Source organism: Elephas maximus, chromosome 3, assembly GCF_024166365.1.
Source record: "Elephas maximus indicus isolate mEleMax1 chromosome 3, mEleMax1 primary haplotype, whole genome shotgun sequence".
Lineage (NCBI taxonomy): Eukaryota > Metazoa > Chordata > Mammalia > Proboscidea > Elephantidae > Elephas > Elephas maximus.
In genome coordinates this window covers 150,194,410-150,213,621 of record NC_064821.1, presented here as the reverse complement: position 1 = coordinate 150,213,621, position 19,212 = coordinate 150,194,410, and the positions used below count along the sequence as shown (strand labels likewise).

Below are 19,212 nucleotides of genomic sequence, written 5' to 3'. Positions count from 1 at the left end.
GTCTATGGATACCTCTTCTAAGAATTTCCCCTCATGAAGTTTTTTCCTCTGAATTTACCTACATACAGAAACATAAATCATTGTCATGTTAAACCTTTATCTTCCATTCTGGAGACTAATGAGGTGGTAGATAAACAACCTAGTGCAATTCAAGAATATGTATGTGGACTCACCTAGTGGAGCTTGTGACATGATTAGCTCACAATAAAATGGTAGTCTGAAGCATTAGTCAAATCTGCCTAGAGTATCCTGGGTAGTGATTCCAGCTCAGCCACTTGCTGCAGCATCCTGAACACTCATCTACAATAATCTTGTAGAGTTGTCGTAAGTATAAAGAGGGACAAAACAGGCAAAAGGCCTTTCGTGTGACTCCAAATGAACACTTAGTAAATTTTTGTTTTATTCCTTCATTCCTTTCTCTTCACTCATTGTAGAAATCCATGTGCAAGGTAATAATTTCCTGGTTCTGAGTAATGATGATGTTGATGATAGCTAAAATTACTGAGCATTTATTATGTGCCAGATCTGTTCCAGGTATTTTACAAATAGCATCTCATTTAAGCCTCATAGCTACCCATAGCTTCCAAAATTGGCAGTGTCAGAAAGGTGCACCTCATTCTTAAAATTTAGGGCTGACTGCTGCTGCTTGTCCGGTACACATAGAAATGATAATGATCTGATAACATTCATGGACTTGTACTCTTCAAATTTCGCAGGTTATAGAAACATCCAAGAGGGTGTTAAAAGCAGGCAACAATATAAGAATATCTTACTTTAATATTTTGAATATTCATCCTAAATAAAATTTATGATCTGAATGAAGGGATGGAATTTAACTTTTTAGGAAGAAAAGATTTAAAAGTCTCTCCAACCCCACACCAACCCCAATACTTGTCCATGCTCTTTTTCCTCCTGGAACTTTACCTATTTACATGTGGAACAATATACGTGAAGATAAAAATAAACCCACAACCACTTGGTAATTATTTTAAGGAGTTCCAGAGAATGGCAGTGATACCCATTTAATACAGGGCAGTAGTTGCTCTCTGTCCAACTGGAAGAAATGATACTTTTGCACATGTTTTTCATAGCATTCCCATTATTTGTTCCTCATGAGAGCCCTTTTGCAAAATAGAAATTGCTGGTGATTCCTGTATATGTTCTAGAATCTTCAGTGAATGGAAGAGCCTAGGAATGGCACAGCACTAGTCCTGGATATCAGTCCCATTTGCTCCAACAAAATCAAGTCTTGGATGTGTCCCAAAGAGAACTGATCATATGAAGAAGAGCTCAATTTTCAAAATGTTTCTAGAGATATTTTCACTCTGCCATGGATTAGAAGACATATATTGACCATAGGGGCAAGTCTCTTTTACTCACCACATCTACCGATTCCCTACTCCAGCAAGAGCCTGTTGTTGTTGTTGTTGTTAGGTGCCATCGAGTCGGTTCTGACTCATAGCGACCCTGTGCACAACAGAACGAAACACTGCCCAGTCCTGAGCCATCCTTAAAATTGTTGTTATGCTTGAGCTAATTGTTGCAGCCACTGTGTCAATCCACCTCACTGAGGGTCTTCCTCTTTTCCGCTGACTCTGTACGCTGCCAAGCATGATGTCCTTCTCCAGGGACTCATCCCTCCTGACAACATGTCCAAAGTATGTAAGACGCAGTCTAGCCATCCTTGCCTCTAAGGAGCATTCTGGCTGTACTTCTTCTAAGACAGATTTGTTCGTTCCTTTGGCAGTCCATGGTATATTCAATATTCTTCGCCAACACCACAATTCAAAGGCATCAATTCTTCTTCGGTCTTCCTTATTCATTGTCCAGCTTTCACATGCATATGATGCGATTGGAAATACCATGGCTTGGGTCAGGCGCACCTTAGTCTTCAAGGTAACATCTTTGCTCTTCAACACTTTAAAGAGGTCCTCTGCAGCAGATTTACCCAATGCAATGCGTCTTTGGATTTCTTGACTGCTGCTTCCACGGCTGTTGACTGTGGATCCAAGTAAAATGAAATCCTTGACAACTTCCCATCTTTTCTGTGTTTATCATGATGTTGCTCGTTGGTCCAGTTGTGAGGATTTTTGTTTTCTTAATGTTCGGGTGCAATCCATACTGAAGGCTGTGGTCTCTGATCTTCATTAGCAAGTGCTTCAAGTCCTCTTCACTTTCAGCGAGCAAGGTTATCTCATCTGCATAACACAGGTCGTTAATGAGTCTTCCTCCAATCCTGATGCCCTGTTCTTCTTCATGTAGTCCAGCTTCTCGGATTACTTGCTCAGCACACACATTGAATAGGTATGGTGAAAGAATACAACCTGACGCACGCCTTTCCTGACTTTAAACCAGTCAGTATCCCCTTGTTCTGTCCAAACAACTGCCTCTTGATCTATGTAAAGGTTCCTCATGAGCACAATTAAGTGTTCTGGAATTCCCATTCTTCGCAATGTTATCCATAATTTGTTATGATCCACACAGTTGAATGCCTTTGCATAGCCAATAAAACACAGGTAAACATCCTTCTGGCATTCTCTGCTTTCAGCCAGGACCCATCTGACATCAGCAATGATATCCCTGGTTCCACGTCCTCTTCTGAACCCAGCAGGAATTTCTGGCAGTTCCCTGTCGATATACTGCTGCAGCTGCTTTTGAATGATCTTCAGCAGAATTTTGCTTGAGTGTGATATTAATGATATTGTTCTATAATTCCCACATTCAGTTGGATCACATTTCTTGGGAATAGGCATAAATATGGATCTCTTTCAGTCAGTTGGCCAGGAGGCTGTCTTTCATATTTCATATTTCTTGGCAGAGACAAGTGAGCACCTCCAGTGCTGCATCCATTTGTTGAAACATCTCAATTGATATTCCATCAATTCCTGGAGCCTTGTTTTTCGCCAGTGCCTTTGGAGCAGCTTGGACTTCTTCCTTCGGTACCATCGGGTCCTGATCATATGCCACCTCTTGAAATTGTTGAATATCAACTAATTCTTTTTGGTATAATGACTCTGTATTCCTTCCATCTTCTCTTGATGCTTCCTGCGTCGTTTAATATTTTCCCCATGGAATCCTTCACCATTGCAACTCGAGGCTTGAATTTTTTCTTCAGTTCTTTCAGCTTGAGAAATGCCAGGCACGTTCTTCCCTTTTGGTTTTTTATCTCCAGCTCTTTGCACATGTCATTATAATACTTTACTCTGTCTTCTCGAGATGCCCTTTGAAATCTTCTGTTCAGTTCTTTTACTTCATCAATTCTTCCTTTTGCTTTAGCTGCTCGATGTTCGAGAGCAAGTTTCAGAGTCTCCTCTGACCTCCATCTTGGTCTTTTCTTTCTTTCCTGTGTTTTCAGTGACCTCTTGCTTTCTTCATGCATAATGTCCTTGGTATCATTCCACAACTCGTCTCGTCTTTGGTCACTAGTGTCCAATGCATCAAATCTGTTCTTCAGATGGTCTCTAAATTCAGATGGGATATACTCAAGGTCATATTTTGGCTCTCGTGGACTTGCTCTGATTTTCTTCAGTTTCAGCTTGAACTTGCATATGAGCAATTGATGGTCTGTTCCACAGTCGGCCCCTGGCCTTGTTCTGACCGATGATATTGAGCTTTTCCATCGTCTCTTTCCACAGACGTAGTCAATTTGATTTCTGTGTGTTCCATCTGGCAAGGTCCATGTGTATAGTCACTGTTTATGTTGGTGGAAAAGGTATTTACCATGAAGAAGTCGTTGGTCTTGCAAAATTCTATCATTTGATCTCTGGCATTGTTTCTATCGCCAAGGCCATATTTTCCAACTACTGATCCTTCTCCTTTGTTTCCAACTTTCGCATTCCAATGGCCAGTAATTATCAATGCATCTTAATTGCATGTTCGATCAATTTCAGACTGCAGAAGCTGATAAACATCTTCTATTTCTTCATCTTTGACCCTAGTGGTTTGTGTGTAAATTTGAGTAATAGTGGTATTAACTGGTCTTCCTTGTAGGTGTATGCATATTATCCTATCACTGGCAGCATTGAACTTCAGGATAGATCTTGAAACATTCTTTTTGACAATGAATGCAACACCATTCCTCTTCAAGTTGTCATTCCCAGCATAGTAGACTATATGATTGTCCGATTCGAAACGGCCAATACCAGTCCGTTTCAGCTCACTAATGCCTAGGATATTGATGTTTATGCATTCCATTTTATTTTTGACGATTTCCAATTTTCCTAGATTCATACTTCGTACATTCCAGGTTCCGATTATTAATGGATGTTTGCAGCTGTTTCTTCTCATTTTGAGTCACACCACATCAGCAAATGAAGGTCCCGAAAGCTTTACTGCATCCACATCGTTAAGGTCGACTCTACTTTGAGGAGGCAGCTCTTCCCCAGTCATCTTTTGAGTGCCTTCCAACCTGGGGGGCTCATCTTCCAGCACTATATCAGACAGTGTTCCACTGCTATTCATAAGGTTTTCACTGGCTAATGCTTTTCAGAAGTAGACTGTCAGGTCCTTCTTCCTAGTCTGTCTTAGCCTGGAAGCTCAGCTGAAATCTGTCCTCCCCGGGTGACCCTGCTGGTATCTGAATACTGGTGGCAGAGCTGCCAGCATCACAGCAACATGCAAGCCCCCACAGTACGATAAACTGACAGACACGTGGAGGAGCAAGAGCCTAGCTGTAATTAATTAAACAAGATAGCTTGGTCACTCCAGTAGACCAGATGGAATTCACTGAACTTGCTGACCACTAATCAGAAGGCTACCTGGTTGTTCAGGAAAGGTCCTAAAGCAACTGCATAGAGATTGTTGTTGTTAGCTGCTGTTAAGTCGACTCCTAGTCATAGTGACCTTATATACAACAGAACAAAATGTTGTCAGGTCCTGTATCATCCTGACAGTCACCAGCTTCTTCAAGTCCATTGTTGCAGTTACTGTGCCAATCCATCTTACCAAGGGTCTCCCACGCCCTCGGTGGCCCTCTGCTTCACCAAACATGATGTCCTCCTCTAGCGATTGAACCCTCCTGATGATGTGTCCAAAGCAAGCAACCCAAACATTGTTTTGTTATGATCCATAAGGTTTTTCATTGACTGATTTTCAGAAATAAATCACCAGGCCTTTCTTCCTACTCTGCCTTTGTTGAAAGTGCCCACTCTGGGTGACCTTGTTGGTATTTGAAATATCAATAGCACAGCTTCCAGCATCACAGCAACATGCAAGCCATCATAGTATGACAGATTGGTGGTGGGCATGGTAACCAAAACACCTCTGAGAATGGCACACTAAACTAACCTCTATGTGATGCTCCCCGTCTTCCCTTCCAATAAAATTGACATTATTACCCATTTGGGGTCTAGTGAAGTCCATTCAGTGAATAAGTCAATCCGGTTCTTTAAGTTTAAGGCAAAACTGTTTGAATAAGTCACTTAATTTCTCTCTCTCACACTTCCCCTTCTCTTTTACAAAGGCTTTTTCTCTTGCATTTCTCTACTCTTCCTTTTTATTTTTATTTTTTCATTTTAAAAGCCCCCCCAACATTAAGTGAGAGTTCCCCATGAGGACAACTAGAAAAAGCATTTCAGTAGAGGAAATTGCTTGTGAAAAGGCATGGATGGATGAAGAGGATGTGAAATATTGGCAAATTCAGTTAGGCCAAGATAACCTTGTGGTGCGGGGAAGAATTATCTCATTGTTTGTTGCTTTTCCCATGGTGTCTCTGAAGGTGCATTAGTATATAATGCTAATCGTTCTTTGAAAACAGGAAAGCTTATTGACAATACACTGGGGCTGAAGTGATGGTCCTACTACAATTTCCCCTGGAAGAAGGATTCTCTTGTACCATTGAACTCATTCATAAGCTAGTACTGGCAAGGTTGTATTTTCTTGCTACTGGTGATTGTTGATGTTTAAGTAAAAAGATACTCTTAAATGAAAGAAAAAAAAAAAAGCCCCCCCAAATCTTTATTTCTGGCATTTCAAATCAATTTAAATTTATATTATAAATATAAATGTTATTCAACTTTTGCCTAAATACACTCAAAATTATGAGCTTGTAGGTAAAAAAAAAAGGTCAAGTGGGCCTGAAATATTTGATACAGTGAAAACAAAATGATCAAAACTATAATGTGTGTGAAAGTGATTTTTAAGCAGAAAAGCACCATACAAATGCATGTATCATCTGCATTTATCATCATTACCTAAGAATTAGCTGTTGAGAAATGATGACATTCAATATATTTGATGTTACACAGAAACAGTAAAATTCCAGGTCTTCTTTCTTAAAGTCTAAAGGAAACCTCAAACAAGATACACACTTATGAGCCTTTTAGCTAAATTAGCCCAAAATAAGCCTCCTTGTCAAAGAACGGTTTTTCTCCCAGTCTCTCTCCGCCTCAATTGAAATTTCTTTTTAAAATATTTTGAGCTGATGTGGCAATTTCTTTTGAGTTGTCTTCATCACCAGCTGTATGGAAGGCATGCATCACCGCTCAAGTGCTGAGGCAAGTGAGGGCTCCTTATAGCCACAGCTGAGCGCAGAGGCTGATGACGGCGGCTTTTTCTCTGTTAGATGAGGAGAGGATATTCTATATCTGAAAGTTGCTGGCTGATAAAACCAGGAGCACTGCTGTTAAGTGTAATAACTGGCGAGAGGTTGTTCCCTTTTGAGTGTCCTTTGTTACTACCTGTGGAGCCCTGGTGGCGCAGTGGTTAAGAGTTACAGCTGCTAACCAAAAGGTTGGCAGTTCGAATCCCTCAGCCGCTCCCCTTGGAAACCCTATGGGGCAGTTCTACTTTGTCCTATAGGGTCGCTATGAGTTGAAATTGACTCTACAGCAACGGGTTTATTTGTTTTTTTTGTTATCACTTAAAGCTACCTGAAAAAAAGACAGTATGGATGAAAATAGCAGTTTTGCTTATAATATTTTCAGGGGTTACTGATTTTGTAATTTCTTTCCTTACAAGGAGGTTGTTTTTGTTTGATTCAGATGAGTAACATGCCCATTCATCTATAACTGGGGTTTAGAGTTAACGTGTAAATCAAATATGCTTTATTTATGAACTCGGGGAAGATGACATTTAAAAATTATTTTGTACTTTAAAATAGCAGTTGCTCTATTTTTTTAGAGATGCTTAGCATATTGCTTATCTTCACTCATTGTTAGCAACAATACTTGTTTTTTTTAAGGCAATTTGAATTATTCACAAGATAATGAAATTCTCATCTACTATGTTTTTTATGTTTACATGGTCCCTAAAACAATTTTGGAGCCCTGGTGGTGCAGTGGTTTAGAGCTACAGCTGCTAACCAAAAGGTCGGCAGTTCAAATCCACCAGTCACTCCTTGGAAACCCTATGGGGCTACTCTACTCTATCCTATAGGGTCGCTATGAGTTGGATTCGACTCAGTGGCAACAGGTTTGGTTTTTTAAAACAATTTTAAATGCAAAATATTGCATGATTCTACACATTCTTTAAATTGTCAGCATGTCAAAGTTTGATATGGGACAGAAGTCTGTTATCTTATTGAGCAACTGGTACTTATAGCGCTATCATTATTCAGGGCTTTGTTGGTTGTTTCACTTGCTCAACGTGAGCTAGGTATTCTGCCAGACAGCTCAGGGAGCTCACAACCTAATGGAAGAGCCAGATATCAACAGATCACTATATAACAACATGCCAAGTGCAATAAAGAGTTTATGTGCAAGGTCAGGAATACAGAAGGGGCCCACCTAATGCAGCTTATAAAGGCAGGATCCTGGGAAGTCTCTTGGAAGAGGAGGTGCCCAATGTGAGGAAAAGTTAATTGAGGAAGAAAGACAGGGATGGTGGTTGAGAGGTGGGAGATAGGGATGGTGGGGAACAGGGGAGTGGTGGGGAGAGATGGAGCTTCAGACAAAGGAAATCAAATAAGCAAAGTAATTAGAGCAAAAAACAATATCCGTGTGCCTTCACTACGAGTAGCTTCAAGTTGCAGAGGCAGCATAGCCCAGAGTCTGAGGCCAGATTACCTGGGTGTGAATCCTGGCTCTGTTATTTGCTAACTTGTGACCTCCGGCACATGAATTAACCTCTGTGCCTCTGTTTCGGATAATGATAATACCTACTTCCTAGGGCTGTTTTGAAGTTCAATCTTTACTATATATGAAACATTTAGAATTGTCCTTGACACATAGTAAGAATGATATAAACCAAAAACTAAACCTACTGCTGTCCAATTGATTCTGATTCAGCCGAGTGCTTAACCACTGCACCACCAGGGCTCCTAAGAATGATATAGATGTTCCAGAAACCAAACCCATTGCCGTCGAGTCGATTCTGACTCACAGCGACCCTATAGGACAGAGTAGAACCACCCCATAGGGTTTCTAAGAAGTGGCTGGTGGATTCAAACTGCTGACCTTTTGGTTAGCAGCCATAGCTCATAACCACTACACCACCAAGGCTCCAATATAGATGTTAGCTATTATTATTATAATGACAGAGAGTGTAATGTAATTGAACTGGAAGAGTCAAATCTTGGCGGGTTTGTCTACCAGTTTAGTGAGCTTGGGCTTCACTCTATAACTAATAAAAAGTCAAGAAAAAGTTTTAACCAGGGCAGTTACACGAATGAATTTGTGTTTTTGCTACACCACTCTGCTTTTTTGTTGAAGACAGTGCTGAAGCAATGAAATGGACACAGAGCACTCAATAGACTGCCACATAAATGGAGGCCTGAATTAAGATAATGATAGTAGGGATGGAGAGGAGGAGTGATTACATAAATATTTAAGAGGTTAAACCTGCAGAACTTTATTGATTGGGTATGAGGGATTATAAAAAGGGTAGAGTTGGGCTTGAGTTACAAAGACATAAATAATCAATTCAAAATTTTAAGTAAGGCTAATGAGAACACGATAAAATCATCTGGGTTGACATATGAGTATCTCTAAGGAAACAAGCTGCTTCATTGTTTGTTAAAACTCAAAGACAAGATTCCTAAGGCCTCGCCAAGAAGGATACTGTTTTTTAAGATTTTCAAGTCCATCTTATTTGGCAATGCGCTCGTAGATTTTCATAAATCTTAGGCATCCTAGTAATAGATCAGACATTCTGTGTTCATTCATAATTCCAAATACGTGTCTGACACCTTTCCTGTAGATCTGTTAATGTAAAGTGGTTGCCTTGTTTCATTGATCTTCTTGCTCTGTGTCTCCCTTCAGATTGCCGTCTCCCTCTCACTCTTGGTTTATAATCTCACATCACTGTGTTTGTTTACCTATTGTCCTTTAAAAGTGTTTTCAGATAATGATCTCCCTTTTGGTTTGTGTCAGATCATTTTACACTGTGCTTTCATGAACAGATGTGCACGCAGATGCCTTTTTTAAAGAGGCATATTTTGAGTTCTAAAACATAGTGAGTTGCTTTGAAGATCCCATCTTTTCTATATTTCTTATCCAAAATGATTTTTCTTACTTGAAGAAGAAAATCTCATGGATCTCTGGATTTCAGTTATTTCTGCAGTTCCATGATCAGGCCCATGGGGAATACCTGGCCCAACAGAGGTGTCCAGAGTTGGCTCCAGCACTATGTCCACTCTAATTGGTCAGTGCTTGTGCCATTTTGGTTTTTGTCATGGATTGAATTGTGTCCCCCCAAAGTATCTGTCAACTTGGTTAGCCCATGATTCCCAATATTGTATGCTTGTCTACCATTTTGTCATCTGATGTGATTTCCCTAAGTGTTGTAAATCCTATCACTATGATGTAATGAATGGATTAGTGGCAGTTATATTGATGAGATCTACAAGATTACATAGTGTGTTAAGCCAATCTCTTTTGAGATATAAAAGAGAGAAGTGAGCAGACAGACATGAGGACCACATACCACCAAGAAAGCAGTGCTGGAAGCAAAGCATGTCCTTTAGACTTGAGGTTCCTGCGCTGAGATGCTCCCACACCAAGGGAAGACTGATGCATCACAAGGACCCTCCTCCAGAGCCGACAGAGAGAGAAAGACTTGCCCTCGAGCTGGCACCCTAAATTTGGACTTCTAGCCTACTGGACTGTGAGAGAATAAACTTCTGTTTGTTTATGCCACCCACTTGTGGTATTTTTGTTATAGCAGCACTACATGACTATGACAGCAGTTAAATTGTTTTAATATCACGCTTGCTTGTACCCATGGTTTAGGATCTTATCCACTGGAGAATTTTGCTATAGCAAGCAGAGGTTTATCTTAAACTGTTGTGTTGTTGAATTATTTCAGTGATAATTTTTTTTTAAACCTCCAGACATTTCATCCAAAGTAAGCCATTAGGGCCATAAAACCAAATGAGATTAAATAGGCACACCAGCCCACAGGCAAGGATGAGAAGGCAGAAGCAGACGGGAAAGCTGGAAATGGGGAACTGAAGGTCAAGAAGGGGAGAGTATTGACCATCATCTAAAGCACATTAAAAAAAAAAAAAAAAAAGATTACAGCCTAGAAAACCCTATGGGACAGTTCTACTCTGTCACATGATGTCCCTATGCAATGAGTCAACAACAAGTACTGTTATAATTAAAAAGCCAGATCATAACAAGCGTTGGTGAGAATGTGGAGATGTTGCAACCCTCATACATTGCTGGTGGGAATGTAACATGGTACAGCTGCTTTGGAATCCAGTTTGGCAGTTCCTCAAAATCTTACACATCTAGTTACCATGGGACCCAGCAATTCTACTCCAAGAGAAATGAAAATATATATCCACATAAAAATTTTTATACCTATGTTTTTATGTTTATTCATAATAGCACAAAGGTGGAGACAATCCAAATGTCCATCAGCTGATGAATGAATAAATAATGTGCGGTATATCCATACAATGGAATATTTAGCAATCAAAATAAATGAAGTACTCATACATGCTGCAACCTTGAAACATTATACTAAGTGGAAGAAGTCAGCCACAAAAAGCCACATATTATTTGAAATGTCCGGAATAGGCAAATCTACAGGGACAGAAAGTGGATTAATCATTGCCTAGGGATTGGGGAAAATGGAGAGTGACTACTAATGGGCATGGGGTTTCTTTCCGGGGGTAAAGAAACTGTTCTAAAATTGAATACGGTAGTGGTGCACAACTCTGTGAATATACTAAAAACTACTGAATTGTATACTTTGAATGGTGGAATTATATGATTTGTGAATTATATTTCAATAAAAATGTTACTAAAAAAAAGTAAGCTGTTACTACTAAAGACATTGAGCCCTATTTGACAGTGCAGCAAGGTGAGTAAAACCCACTTTTTTTTTAAGGGAAATAGAATTTCAGCTAGTAAATTTTTCAGTCAGAGAACCAAATGGGTCTGCAATGAAGAAGCATTTTACTCATGTTACTCCACCAGAGTCCAGGGTCGTATAAGCATTCAGATGTTTAGGTAAAACTCTGAAGCTCATCTTCCCTCTCACTTTTTTTTTTTCTCACTTTATGTTATAGATTGAATTGTGTCCCCCCAAAATGTGTGTCAACTTGGCTAGGTGATGATCCCCAGTATTGTGTGGTTGTTCTCCATTTTGTGATCTGATGTGATTATCCTATGTGTTGTAAATTCTAACCTCTATAACGTTAAAGAGGCAAGATTAGAGGCAGTTATATTAATGAGGCAGGACTCAACCTACAGGATTAGGTTGTATCTTGAGTCAACCTCTTTTGAGATATAAAAGAGAATCAAACATGGAGGAAAGGGACCTCAGTACCAGAAAGCAAGGGAGCCAGGAGTGGAGTGTGCCCTTTGGACCCAGGGCCCCTGTGCTGAGAAGCTCCTAGATCAGGGGAAGATTGATGACCAGGGCTTTTCCCCAGAGCCAGCAGAGAAAGAAAGCCCTCCCCTGGAGCTGGCACCCTGAATTCAGACTTCTAGCCTCTTAAACTGTGAGAGAATAAATTTCTGCTTGAAAAAGCCATCCACTTGTGGTATTTCTGTTATAGCAGCACTAGATAACTAAGACACTTTATAATCCATTTATTGTGTCTAGAAATCCAGCTGTGAAATAACTAACTGCACACAGTATACATCTCCTGTTTCCTGTAAGCATCATTTAAGAAAGGCTTAGAAAATTGACCTTTTAAAGACAAAGTATCTGGTATTTTGTAGTTTCTATAAATATCAACCCTTTGTTATACCCCACTGCAATTTGTTAAAAAAAAAAAAATTCTAATAAAGTCAATATTTCTTTCCCAAACAGATCGCCCATTTCCTGCTTACATGCAGCTATATAACCTTTCTTAAAATAGGGAGTTTCCTATAGTTTTCTGTTTAGAAAATGTATAATGTCACCCTTTGTACTGGTTGTTATGGTCTTTTTCATGTTTCTTTCTTCTGCAGGTATTCTTGGCGTCACCAACTGAGGGAATTTAAAAGTGAATACCGAGTTGTAGCGCTGGATTTAAGGGGTTATGGAGAAACAGATGCTCCCATTCATCAAGAGAATTATAAATTGGACTGTCTCATTACAGATATAAAGGATATTTTAGACTCTTTAGGTAAGTTAGTTTAAAAAAAATGGTAATTCTTGTTAAGGGGTTAATATACAATAAATTATAAATTGATAACTTCATTTCTTCAGAGGATGCATTTTCCATCTTCCTTAGCTGGTATCTGGGTCCTGTCACCATGATTTTGGGTATACAGCAAGAAATATTTATACAGGGAATTCAAAATAATGCATCCAGAGTTACTATTCAGTCCACCAGTCAAGAATGACTTTGAAGATTTGTTTTTAAAACTAGATATCATGATTGTTTATTCTTTTAGAACTAATTATTGAAAATTTAATTTTTGTACTCAGAAAATTGATTTCTTCGGAAGCTACACCTAAATATTCATGTAGAAATGTTATAAGATGTGGAAGCACTTGCATTATCTCTTTTGTGTTGAACAGTAGTGCCACAATAACATTGTGTAACAAACCACCCCAAACTCAGTATAACAGAGCAATAAGCATTTATTCCTGTGCTCATGGATCTGCAGGTCGACTGGGGACTGGCTAATATAGGCTGGGCCCCGCTGGGTGGCTTTGCTTCAGTCTGCAGGCCCAGCTGGGATTGTCTTCTTGCTGTGGATAAAAAGCTAAAAGGGAGTAGCTATCTGAGGGAGGATCATCTTTTGCCAATGACAGAAGAGGCAGAAGGGCGAACCCAGCTGCACAAATATATTTCAAGTTTCCACTAATTGAAAAATAAAGCAAGTCATATGGCCAAGCCCAAAGTCAAGTCATGTACCCAACATGAGACCAACACCAATCATATGGCCAAGCCTGTTTTCAAGGGGATAGTGAAGTATATTTCTTCTATGGCAGCGAGAAAAAGGGAAGGAGTAAATATTTTTTCAACAATCTAATCTATTACATTCCCTTTGACTCAAACTCAGCTGCTAAGCTAGCATATGTTAATAGAACTAGTATAGTGAGAAACACTGTATACTAAAGGTCCTTTCTATAATAATCTAATGACAGCATAGATAAAGTCAGCATTTTTAGAGGAGAAAAAATAGATCGAGTCAGGGACTGACAATGCAGTGTTGTCATTTAGTCTGATTACAGTAAAATAGCCTCAGAGACTCTGATTTACAACAGCCACATTTCATTCAAATTTTGTGATAATTCAGTCAGACCTGGCCTAAGTTTGTCATCATGTAATTTTCTACACAAATCAATAATATAAACAAGGTTTTTTAAAAATGTGTGTGTTATGTGAGGGGGTAGTATAGTGGTGGAGGGTAATGGTGAGGAATATTATTTTGAAAATGATTTTAAGTGTTCTAGAAGTAAATTACAAATGAATCTTATCCATCTATTCAAAGGGAATCCTGCAGGAATCTCCATTAAGCAGTATTTTAACCGAATTCAAATTACCATATGATTACATGAACTGAAACTTATATATAATCGATGTTATAATCAAGACATTCCACTAATTCGGTTTGACTTCACGGTTCCAAATTTGTGACATTTTACCGTGTTCAGTTGTAACATTGGATCTACGAAGTTAGGGAATAAATACATGCTTTCTCAAAATAAAGGTTTACAAGTTAGACATAAATGGGACATTTATGATTTTCTGTAACTAGAAATTTCTCAGCATTCCAAATAGGCAACTTAAATAATCTTCCTCAGGACTTGATTATGTACAGTCCTTTACTATGGTTTCCAAACTCCAGTCCATGGGGCCAGAGCTGAGTTGGCTATTCTAGAATTTAGAAAAGAAATAAAATAAAATAAAACTCCTGGAAGAGATTTGAATTTGTATGTCTGGAGTGGAGCCGTAGCATCTAAATTTTCCAGAAAGCTACCTAGATGATTCAGAGACGGGTTTTAGAACTACCGAACTCAATGATCTCTGCGCAAGTGCGTCTGAGGGTAGGATAGTGGAGGGATAAGTTAGGTTCAGAAGTGTAGCTCCCTTTATGTGAGGTACTGATGCATCCACCTGTTTCCTTTCACTGATGTCAACATATATTTCTCAATTACAGGGTATAGCAAATGCATTCTTATTGGCCACGACTGGGGGGGCATGATTGCTTGGCTAATTGCAATCTGTTATCCTGAAATGGTGATGAAGCTTATTGTCATTAACTTTCCTCATCCAAATGTATTTACAGGTGAGTTTTAAGTTTTCATTAAGTTTGTTGTGTTAAAGCAACGATTTAAATCTGGCACTTTGGGTTTAAAAAGCAAAACTTGATTAACATAATCTTTTTAAACATTAAATGACTAACATATCATATTAGGGCATGGTAATGTCAGATATTTTGGCTTTAAATCTTCCTGAAGAGTCAAAGAAAATTCAGCTTCATGTTGGCTTGCATAATTTTATTCCTTTTTAGAAAACATTTTACTGTTAAATTGGGAAGAGGGGAAAATGTAGTGATCTTGTTTGGACAGTAATGAATCTTGATGGCCTAGAAATAAATTCTCCTGCCTGACTGCTCTGGCTATCAGGAATGGTAGTATTCTTTAAAGCTGTCGTTCTCAAACATTTTGGTCTCAGGACTCCTTTATACTCTTAAAAAATATTAAAGACTCCCCATTGTTTCTATGTCTATGTGGTTCATATCTATCAATTTCATTACACTGGGAATTAAAACTGAGACATTTAAAAAATATTTATATATAAATTCATTTAAAAATAACAAAAATAAATCCACTATGTTAACATAAATGACATATTTTTAATAAAAATAATTACATCTTCCAAAACAAAAATTTTAGTGAGGAGAGTGTCATTGTTTTGCATTTTACAAATTTACTAGATTTTTTGACTTAAGACAGCTGGATTCTCATGTCTGTTTCTGCATTCAATCTGTTACCACCTGTTGTTTGAAGTACAGGTAGTCCCCGACTTACAACATATTCAAGTTACAATGAACCGCCCATTTTTTAATGATTTGTGTATTTTTTTAATTAATTTTTATTGAGCTTTAAGTGAAAGTTTACAAATCAGGTCTCTCATACAAAAATTTACATACACCTTGCTATACACTTCTAATTGCTCTCCCTCTGATGAGATAGCACGGTACTTCCCTGATTTGTGTATTTTTTTATGTATGTATGTGTTAAAATATATCTATAAGGTTATATGCAATGTTTCCAACTCCCAAAGAGAAATAAAGATTGGATTTTTAAAGATACTAATAATAAAAGTCCATAGTAATGAAAATTAAAAAAAAAAGGTATTTGATGTCAGAACAAGCTTATGATGGAGTTGTCAGAATGGAGCCCCGTTCTAAGTCAGGGAGGATCTGTATATGAAGAAATCTGGGCTCACACAGATACATAGCTGGAAAAGGCAGGAGTATTTTAATAGCTCTTTTCAGGTAACTGTGGATTTCCTTCTTTAATATTACACCAAACTCAAATATTAGTGGTTTCTTAAACCTTAGTTAGAATATGGAATATGAAATCATATAAATGAACTTTTCATACTCTGTTACATTAAAATCTGTTGGTCTCTCTGGCACTTTAAATTTATCTTTTGCCACGCATGATATTGTATTATCATGCATTGGAAAATATTGGTTCCCCAAGTTATACAAATCTTCCAAATGTTGACACATTTCATTTTAAAATATATATATATATATATATATATAAATACATTACTATCATCCCAATGTCATAAGAAAAGCATCAAGCTCATAGGAGCAACTGTGAGTTTTCCAAAATTCTAATTTTCACTTGAAAGCTTAAAGTTTATCACGGGCAACAAATACTGTCAGTTGTTTTCCTTGAAGTGACAGACCCGCTTTGTTCATTTTTAAGAGAATAACAAATACCCAAGTCTGAATGGCTAAGTAGTACTTTCAAGTAAAAACGATGTTCCCTAAAAAAGACGGCTGGTAATTCACCAAGTCAAACAGTTGTAGAAGTGCATTTTCTGAAGACACGCATTGCATGTGGATGTGCAGCGGAACTGCTTTCTGTGTGCTTCCTGCTTGATCACACAGAGTATTTTTAGACATGTGCTCAAAGGTAGAGATTTTACAAAAATAACAATTTTTGCTACTTCAGCGGGGAATTTCATGAATAAAGCTGGCACTTTAATCAATCAATCAATTAATCTATTTATTTATTTACTTCCAGTGTATGGTGAACACAGTGACAACTGGTGTTGGTTGCCACTGCCTTGATTCGTGTTAAGGCACCAGGGGTTTCATCCACAGTCGCTTTTGTCCCAGCCGTGCAAATGTCGACACAGTGAAACAGGCAAATAATGCCAGTATTGTTATGAAGTAATTTTGACCTCTTGGATCCCTTGAAAGGGTCCTGAGGATTTTGGAAGGGTCTGCATGGGCTATACTTTGAGAACCTCTGCTTTAAAGGGAACTCCTAAAATCTTAAGAGTGATTAAAGACCTATAAACAATAGTGAGGCAGATTTCTATCTGGTTTAGACAAAAATTAAAATTTTGTACTTCTTTACCTTTATCAAGTTTTCTGAGGTTCAGGTACTACTACAACCCACAGCAGCCCTCTAGGGCACAAAAAAGTTTTAGAACAACATATTTCTGTTTATTCCTTAAAATTAAGTAGGTGAGGAAGAAAGGGACTGTGACTACATAAATAATATATATCATGGTGTAAGAGTTGGCTGTGAGATGCATACCCAGTTGACCCATCCCTACTGGGGTACAGGAGGATAGCTGCACAGGATTCAAATGTCACACTCAGATTCATTACATTTTTCTGTTGAATTAGGCAGTGGAAGTCACGCTACTGCTTGTTACATTGATCAGGTCTCTAGACTAGCTATGATTTTAGTGGTGCTGCTGTATGGACACATTGTAACTGGTCGTTTCAGCAAGAAGACACTTGGAATACTTCTGGAACTATTTTATCAGTAATAGTTTCAACCTTGATCAGGTCCATATGAGGTCTCCAGGTAACATGCCTATATTTTTCTCATAATTATATTGATATTTCTTAATGCAGGGCTGAAGAGATTTTGTTCAATGATGATTAAAAAAAAAAAGGTACACCATAACAATGTTTCATTTAGGATAACAATGTTCCATTTGCCTGAAAATGATATTTCTAAAAACTCTGACCACATTGAATATAGTTACAAAATGAGAAATAAGGAAAAACAAGCTCTATAGCAAGAAAAATGAAAGCACAGTATATTAGACACAAGTACACATTTTTAATATGTATGTCAGATCATATGACTCCCTAGTATAAAACCTCAGTGTTTTCCCAAAGCCCTTGAAATAAAGCCCTTACCATTCTGGCCCTAAATGATCAGGCTTCAGCATTTCTTTCTGACTCATTTCAAACCATCTCCCTGTCATTCACTACACACCAGCCACACTGGCCATCCTTCGGTTCTTGAATGTGCCAAGCCCAGATCTTTGTACTTTCTACTTGATTCTTGAATTACTCTTCCTAGATCTTTACATGGCTGACTCCCTCTTACCACTCAGCACTCAGCACACCTCTCATTTCCCAGAGGGGCCTTCTCTGACCACCTCTACTACATAATAGTCTTCCACACCACCACACCATCACTCTCCATCAGGTTACTTTGTTTTATTTTCTTGATAGTATTATTGCTATCTAAAATGGTCTTTAAGTTTTTGTTACTTATTTATTGTTTTAGTTCCTTGTTAGTGGGGACTTTTTTCTGTCTTGCCCACTGCTAATTACCCTGGCAAGCAGCAGATACTCAAATATTCACTGAATGAATGAATTTTCTATATACATGAAAGAATTTATACGGAACCCTTCAGCTCCCATATTGAGGCCAAATAAAAATCTGTAATGAAAATCTTTTAAACAACAGGAAATTACCTCCCTGTGTATCTCTTGGGAAACTGTTACCACCACCAGTTATTGTCAAGTGGATTCTGACTCACAGTGAACCCATGTATGTCAGAGGAGAACTGTGCTCCACAGGGTTTTCAATGGCTGATTTTTCTAAAGTAAATCTCCAGGCCGTTCTTCGAGATGCTTCTGGGCAGCCTTGAACCTCCAACCTTTTAGCTAGCAACCCAACTCATTAACCATTTGCACCAGAGAAAGTGTTAGGTCACTGAAAATGACCTTGGAAGAAAGGTAGTGTTGCTTGGATTTCCTGTTCCCTCCTGAGTCAACACTTCAGAAAGCAGAACTTTCTTTTTACTTAAAGTGCTATAAATTCTCTGAACACCAGAAATACCCATGTTCAAATATAAGAACATAGAAATTGTTCCAAAAAGAAATATACAGAGCCTTAATTTTAGATTCTTCAATGAGATCACCTTAAGGATGAAATTGCCTGTAAAAGAAGATCTTTCAATAGTAAGTAATTTATACCCCTTGAATAATGTCTAACACAGCATTTTGATTTCAGAATATATTTTACGACACCCTGCTCAGCTGTTCAAATCCAGCTATTACTACTTCTTCCAAATACCATGGTTCCCAGAATTTATGTTCTCAATAAATGATTTCAAGGTACGTCACTCAAATAATGTATTATTAATGAAAAATGTTTTAATGTTCATCCTTAAGGAAAAAATTTTAAAATGTTAAAACTTAATAAATACTTTGAAAGCCTCACCTGTAGGGCATACTGAGTGCCTAGCTGTTATTCAGGTTTTTATAAAAGCCTGTGCTCTGACAGGCACACCTCGCATGGGGAGATGAAGGAATATGAAATGCCAGGTGAGAGAGTCTGACAGCAGCAGAGGTGAAACCTCATGAAAGTAAACAAAAC

General features: G+C 38.3%; 1 protein-coding gene across 1 annotated transcript in view; it reads left to right on the top strand.

Moving 5' to 3' along the window:
- Nucleotides 1-19,212, top strand: part of EPHX4 (epoxide hydrolase 4) — a 34,447-nt gene that overhangs the window by 4,620 nt on the left and 10,615 nt on the right. Inside the window, exons 3-5 of the mRNA XM_049879821.1 lie at nt 12,345-12,502; nt 14,490-14,618; nt 18,847-18,950. Of these exons, the coding sequence (XP_049735778.1) occupies nt 12,345-12,502; nt 14,490-14,618; nt 18,847-18,950 (391 nt within the window). The remainder of the gene's footprint in view (nt 1-12,344; nt 12,503-14,489; nt 14,619-18,846; nt 18,951-19,212) is intronic.